General features: G+C 55.7%; 1 protein-coding gene across 2 annotated transcripts in view; it reads left to right on the top strand.

Annotated features, from left to right (window-relative positions):
* Window positions 1–643: 643 nt before the first annotated feature.
* LOC139402127 (retinoic acid-induced protein 1-like) overlaps window positions 644–7,500 on the top strand; it is a 16,570-nt gene continuing 9,713 nt past the window's right edge. For both annotated transcript variants that reach the window (XM_071146201.1, XM_071146199.1), the window contains exon 1: window positions 644–7,369. In XM_071146201.1, coding sequence (XP_071002302.1) covers window positions 644–7,369 — 6,726 coding nt within the window. The remainder of the gene's footprint in view (window positions 7,370–7,500) is intronic.

Below are 7,500 nucleotides of genomic sequence, written 5' to 3'. Positions count from 1 at the left end.
GTGTACAGGTGTGTACAGGTGTGTACAGCTGTGTACAGGTGTGTACAGGTGTGTACAGCTGTGTACAGGTGTGTACAGGTGTGTACAGCTGTGTGCAGGTGTGTACAGGTGTGTGCAGGTGTGTACAGGTGTGTACAGGTGTGTACAGCTGTGTACAGGTGTGTACAGGTGTGTACAGGTGTGTACAGGTGTGTACAGCTGTGTACAGGTGTGTACAGGTGTGTACAGGTGTGTACAGCTGTGTGCAGGTGTGTACAGGTGTGTACAGGTGTGTACAGGTGTGTACAGGTGTGTACAGGTGTGTACAGTAACATTACTTGTGAATTCAAATCGAGCATTTCTTTTAATTGAACATGATATTAAGTCAATTGATCTCAGAAAGGCAAGACTTTGTTGTTGTGTCTCTGATCTTTCCTGGTGAGATAAAGGATGTTGGGGTTAGAGACGTGAAGGTAGAGATGTAATGTCCTGGCTCTGTGATACTAACACCCCCTCCTTCTCTCTTCTGTTTTTCTATCCCTCCCCCTCTTTCCCCATCTCCCTCTCCACTCCTTCTCTCATCTCTCTCTCATCTCTCTCTCTCTGTCAGAACACCCCCACCCCCGACCCCCTCCCTCCCCCCGCCCCTCCTATAGCTGGAGCCATGCAGTCGTTCAGCAGAGAGAGGAGCGGTTTCCATGGCAACCAGCCCTGCTACCAGCAGGAGCACCACGAATTATCACGCCTGGAGAGCTACCGACAACACCCCCACCACGGACAGACCAGGCAGGTCTACGAGGCGCACGCGCTGGCCACCGCTACAGGGATGCCTCCAGCGGGACCAGGAGCCGGACCTGGACAAGGAAGTGGACCCATACCTGGACCTAAGGACTGTTACAGCCAGCAGGCATACCCTGGATACCCCCAGGGTAATGGAGGCGGTGTGGGTGGTGGTGTGGGTGGTGGAGGAGGTTCGACGCCTCATGATAAGAAGGCTTACAGTGGGGGGAGCCAAGGACCTCCTCCCACTCCCCAGCATATGCAGGCAGGCGGCTACAGCAATCACATGGGCCCGGGGGGATACCCGGCCCAGTATATGAGTGAAGGCCACCTCCAGCAGTCTAAGTGGGACGACCCAGCTCAGCTAGCTCAGTACGAGCAGGAGATGGTAGGCAGGATGGAGCCAGGTCCCCCTGGGTCCTCCCAGTATCTGGACCAGAACATGCTGGCTCACTCCCAGAGCCAGTGTCACCAGCCCCACCAGGCCTCCGCTCCGGTCTACACCAGCCCACACCACCAGCCCCATCCCGCAAACCCAGGCCAGTCCCCGTTGATGTACCCCCAGAGCCACCTCCACTACCCCCAACATCCCCCGTCCCCCTCGCCATCCTCCTCCTCCTACATGGAGAAGTGCAGCCCAATGCCCCACTGTTACAAGGGATATAGTATGCCGCCCAGCTCCCAGTACACTAGGCAGATGGGCAGCCACAGTGGTCTGAAGCAGGGGGGATACCGCCCGCCACCCCAGAACAGTTACAGCTACCAACAGACTCCCTCCAGGGGTGGCTATGAGCCCCAGCCCCCACTACAAGGCATTCCCACTCCCCAGGAGACCCACCCCAAATACCAACACTTCAGCCAGCCCCAGCAGAACTACTGTCTGTCCGAGCTGTCCGTCAGATCCCCTGAGCAGTACTACCAGACATGTAGTCCCGCCTCCAGCCACTCCCCTGCACGCTCTGTAGGCCGCTCGCCCTCCTACAGCTCCACCCCTTCCCCTTTGATGACCAATCCAGAGAACTTCCAGTACAGCCAGCCACCAATGACCCCAGGGGCGGCTTCTTCGTCCTCCTCTTCCTCAGCGGGTCTGCAGGACCAGGGCTTGCTGATGCCGCCGCGCTCCCACCCGTCCTCGTCCCCCAACGTGGCCCACCCAACCCCGCAGCACAGCTACACACAGGGGGTTTCCATGAAGGAGCGCTTCTCCGAGAAGCTGCTTGCCAACCCCAGCCTGTGGAGCCTGAATGCCCTCACCTCTCAGGTGGAGAACATCTCCAACAATGTGCAGCAGCTGCTGCTCTCCGAGGCCATGGTCGCCAACAAGAAGGGGGCCAAGCGCAGCAGCATTGGGAGCAGTGGAGGCAGCTCCTCCAAGAAGGAAGAGGTTTACAAAGGAGTGCCAGGAGGCCCCGAGGCTCAGCACGGTGGGGGTCCCATGCAGGACCCCTACAGCACAAACCAGCACCCGCTCGTCCCCATGGAGATGCAGGAGGGGGGGTACTCCAGTAGTTCTGACGAGCAGCTGGAGAGAGGGTACTACTACTGCGGCCAGGGCAGGAGCCCAGCTCAGGCCCCCAACAACACACACTTGGGCCTGGACACGGCCTCATCCTGCTCCATGACCTCACCGGATGACATGTCCACCCGGTCTGGTGACTCTGTGTCCGGCCTGCAGAGCGTGGCTTCCAGGGACAACATGACCCCTGACCCCAGGTCACAGGGGGGACACGAACCCCGACAAACCCCCATGAAGAGCGTGGGGGATGAGAGGTCCCCCGTGAGTGTGACGATTCCCAGCCCCATGAAGCAGGAGAGCCAGTCTCCTCCAGACATCCAACGTCTTGGCTTGCCACTGAAGGAAAACTTTGAGGAGTTGGCCTGGACAGAGAAAATAGCAGACTACGAGGATGATGGCGTGAAAAAGACCTCCGACAGCGAGAGTGACCACAGAGGCAGCGATAATGTCACAGATACCTCTGAGAAGCGGGAGAAATGGCCAGAGGACGAGAAAGGCCCAGCGCTGTATAGCAAGATCAACAAAGCAGTGACCGAGGGAAAGAGCTACTGCTACGACGAGAACATGTACCACAAGATACAAAACAAATATGACCGAGGCAAAGGGGACTCGGCGGATAAGTCCCCAAGCCTCTCAGACTCCAGCCACAAGGGAGACCTGGGCCAGGAGATGAAATCAGAGGCCTTCAAATCCGAATCTCCCACTGACTCTGAGAGCTCAGTGAAGACATCCCCCTATATTTCCAGGGGTGACCTTGACCAAGATGAATATTTAACAGAGAAGGAAGACAGCTCGGAGAACACATCCCCTACCCCACGGGGCGAGGCTTTGGACCAGAGGCTCTCCGCCTCAGAGAAGAGAGAGAGCAGAGAAGAAGAGGAGGAGGATGAGGAGGGGGAGGAGGAGAGAAAGCAGAACTCCATATCTTCTCCTCTGTCTGCTGAGGAGAGAGAGGGAGAAGAGAGTGAGAGCCTGCCATCAACTGAGAGGGACCTCAACAATAGAACGAGCCCACAGGAGGAGCCTTCTGGAGAACTGTGCAGCAGAACAGAAGGCCAGAGCCTGGCTGAGCCTCAGCCTTACAGTAACACAGAGTCTGCAGAGACAGAAAGCCAAGCAGCACAACCGGATGCAACAGCAGCAGCAGTAGAATCCCCAGAAAGTGGGTCAGCCATTTGTGACACTCCACCCCAGTCTCACTCAGCCATGATGGTTTTCTCAGCTCTCAGCGAGATAGCAACACCTCCAGCTCCGTCTCACACCAGGGACCATATTGATCACAGCGATTCCAACGTGCTGGAGCCTGACTCCCCTCAGCTGCCGGGGAAGTCCATACTGCACTCAGCGCCCTCCTGGGCCAACACCCCACCCTCGCCAAAGAAAGGTGATGAGGACATGGAGCCGGGCATCAGCTGCCCAAGCGCTGTGACCCCCTCAGCCAAGCCAGAACCCGTGGCCCCATCTGCACACCCGCAGGCTTTCGGCCGGAAGCACGGCCGAGGCAGGAGGAGACTGATGCATTCAGGTGTGGAATTCAGGAGACAGCTGAGTGTGGAGAGAGAGGGGGAGAGTGCCCCCTCGCCACCGCAGAAACCCTGCATGCCCTCCAGCAAGAGTGCTCTGTTCTCCGATCAGCTAGACATGGCCGCTCACCAGGACATAATCACAACGAGCGAGACACACAAACTGCTTGTTGAGGGCTCCCGCTCCAGAATGTGCACTCGCTCATTCAACGCGCAGGACACTCCTCCTAAGGATCCCCAGCCCCCTGAAAGACGGAAACCAGGGCGGAAACCAGGTTCGAAACCAGGCCCAAAACCAGGCCCAAAGTCAGGGTTAAAACCAGGGCCTAAACCAGGACTAAAACCAGGGCCAAAACCAGGTTCAAAGCCAAGTCTAAAACCAGGACCAAAACCAGGTTTGAAACCCGATTCGAAGCCCAGCCCAAAACCAGGTTTAAAACCGGGGCCTAAACCAGGCCCAAAAACAGTTCTAAAACCAGGGCCTAAACCGGGTCCAAAACCAGGACCAAAACCTGGTCCAAAACCAACTGAAGGAGCACCCCGTGGTCGTCCCAGGGGTACGGGCTCTAAGTCGAAGTTGGCAGAACAGGAAGGTCCCATTCCACCCATAACAGGGGGTCCAGGAAGAGGCCAGAAGAGCTTGAGCATCAACAGTCAGCAAGGTGATGGGAAACAGGAAGTGAAAGCTCCAGGCAAGGACGGAAAGAACATGGTCCTGAGATCCAGGAAGCCCCCCCAGGATAAGCTTCCAAAGGAAAAAGAGAAGGCGCAATCTGAGGGAATCCTGACTCAAACCCTGACAGGTATAACAAAGCCCAATGCAGTGTTACAAAATGAGGAACGTATGAGCATAGAGCCAGCCATCCCTGTCTTTCCTAACCAGACAGACACAAGTATAACAGACACCAGTGTAACAGACTCCAGTAAACCAGACACCAGTGTAACAGACACCAGTAAACCAGACACCAGTGTAACAGACACCAGTGTAACAGACACCAGTGTAACAGACACCAGAGTAACAGACCCCAGTAAAACCAACACCAGTATAACAGACACCAGTAAACCAGACACCAGTGTAACAGACACCAGTGTAACAGACACCAGTGTAACAGACACCAGAGTAACAGACCCCAGTAAAACCAACACCAGTATAACAGACACCAGTAAACCAGACACCAGTGAAACCGACACCATTGCAACAGACGTCAGTGTAACAGACACCAGAGTAACAGACACTAGTGTATCAGACCCCAATGTAACAGACACCAGTGTAACAGACACCAGTGTAACAGACACCAGCGTAACAGACACCAGCATAAAAGACAACAGTGTAACAGACAACAGTGTAACAGACATTAGTATACCTGTCGCTCCACCTGAGAAACCTAAAGAACCGACTGTAGCTGTACCTCTTGAAACTGCACCTGTACCTCCACTCAAAAGAAAACCCAGTCCTCTGCCTCTAGAGCCTCCGGTGAAGAAAAAGCGAGGTCCAAAACCAAAACCAAAACCACAACAGCCCCAGCCTGAAACTCCCCATTCTGACCAGGCCAACCAGCCTCCATTAGTCAAACCCAATGAGATGGGTGTCCGAGGGCCCAAGAGAAGGCTAAAGAGAGGCAGGCACATCAAGACCTCTCTGATCACTGTGCTGACCAAAGATAACCCTCCTCCAACGATGGCTGATGGTGATGTGGTTAGTGAAATGCCCAGTGTCCCTTCTCAGTGTCCCACTAAAACCAAGTACCTCCCCCCGCGCAAAGGCAGGGGTCTGAAATACGAGGCCATGGTTCAGAAAATAAACTCGGGCACCGGTTCGAAGAAACACCCGCCAACACCACAGCCCGAGAGCACAGAGGCGACAGTAGATGAAGTGACGTCAAAGCCTGTGTCGCTGCCCGTCTCGGAGGAGAGCGAGGCCCCAGTGGCGGCGGTGAGCGCCCCTGATGTGTCACGGGAGGAGTTAGCAAGAGACGTGGGGAGCTCCACGGGGGCCCAGAACACAGAACAGGAGAGAAGGGTGCAGCAGAACACCGGGGAGGGGGTGCAGCCGGAGCCACTCCCATCAGGTGTGCCAGACGCTGCAGCGGCGAGCGGCGCCAACAAACCCACCAGGACCAAGAGGAGGAAATGGGCCATGGTAGAGAGCACGGACGCCACGGTGGTCGCCATGGAGACGGGGAGCCTGATCATCAACACGCCGCGGCTGGCCAAGCAGAGGGCCATCAAGAACAACCACGAGATGCACCTGAAACAGAGGAGGAGGAAGAAGAAGGGAGGACAGCCTTCAGAGGGGCCTGTGGCTGGCGAGGAGGTAGAGACAACAACAGCAGAACAGCAGACAGAGACACCCACTGACACAGCGTTAACAACAACGCCCGCTCTACCAGCCGGCCCAGGTGAGATCACAGACAGCCCGCAGGTGATCGCCACAGAAATGATCCAGCCGCCTCCCTCCAAACGAGGGAGGAAGCCCTCTTCATCCCCCTCCAAAAAGAGAGGGAGAGCACCAGGTGAACAGCAGAGCAGCAAACCTCTGAGGGTTCACAAAAAACCTGGTCCTAAAAAGGGAATCAAAGACGCCATGGAGGTGATTGAAGCGGTGGTAAAGGCTGCAGGGAGGGAGGCCAGACTCAAGAAGAAGAAATGGAAAAAGGAAAGTCCTGCAGTGTCAGAGGAAAAGCAGCCAGAGCCCTCTCTCAAACAGGTACTGAGTAAGACTCCTAAAAGCAGAATCAAACACTCCTTCTGTCCATATGTGCGTATGGACAGCTCCAGAGACTTCACCTCTCTCTGTACCATCGTCAACAGGCGCGATGAAGAGCTGAAGATGGTGCTTCAGAAGCCCCGGAAAAAGAGCCCGGACAAAATTAAAAACTCAGTCACAGTTGCCAAGGCGATACCCAGCTCCTCAGCTATGCTCCAGGGGCCCTTGGTTAACAAAACGTTAATTGACAGGTGTCTAACGTGTTGCCTGTGTGGAAAGCCAGCAAATTACCGTGAGCTGGGGGATTTGTGTGGGCCCTACTTCCCAGAGGATAGCATCCCCCGCAAAATCCTGTCAGCAAGACATATAGAAACCCAGAGGGAAAACCGAGAGAAAATAAGCTCCAACAGTAGCATCAGGGAACCAAGCAGCAGCACCCCAACAAGCGAAGGAGACCCCGGCTTTAAAAAGGAAGTTAGTAAAAAGGTGGATATGGAGACAGTCACAAAGCAGGGCAGTAGTAGTAGTGGTGGGAGTCACCATCATCAGCCCCACCCCCACCATTGGCGCCCCAGGAGGGCAGAGAGGGCACCGGCGGAGGGCGGAAGCACGCACCGGCCCACCCTACGGGATCGGTTCAGGAGGATGCAGAAGCTCCAGGGGGAGAGGAGGGCTGCGGAGGCCACAGCTGGTGGTCAGGAAGGGGGCAATGGAGGAGGAGGCCTCCTCCAGAGACTGCAGGGGGAGGCTGAGGCTAAGGAACACTGGGCCCATGAGAACTGTGCTATCTGGACCAATGGGATCATCATGGTGGCAGGGAGGCTGTACGGCCTGAAAGAGGCTGTTCACACCTCCACAGAAACGGTGAGACCTTCTTCTTTCTCTATGCTGATTTCTCTCTTTTTCTTTCTCTCTCTCTTTCCACCTCTCTCTCTCCGGTTGATACTGATACTGCATCTTACCAATGGAGAGTCAATATTTCAAGTGCTGTATTT

This window comes from Oncorhynchus clarkii, unplaced genomic scaffold, assembly GCF_045791955.1.
Source record: "Oncorhynchus clarkii lewisi isolate Uvic-CL-2024 unplaced genomic scaffold, UVic_Ocla_1.0 unplaced_contig_644_pilon_pilon, whole genome shotgun sequence".
NCBI lineage: Eukaryota > Metazoa > Chordata > Actinopteri > Salmoniformes > Salmonidae > Oncorhynchus > Oncorhynchus clarkii.
Note: the sequence above shows the minus strand (reverse complement) of the source record. Positions and strands in the feature narration are given on the sequence as shown.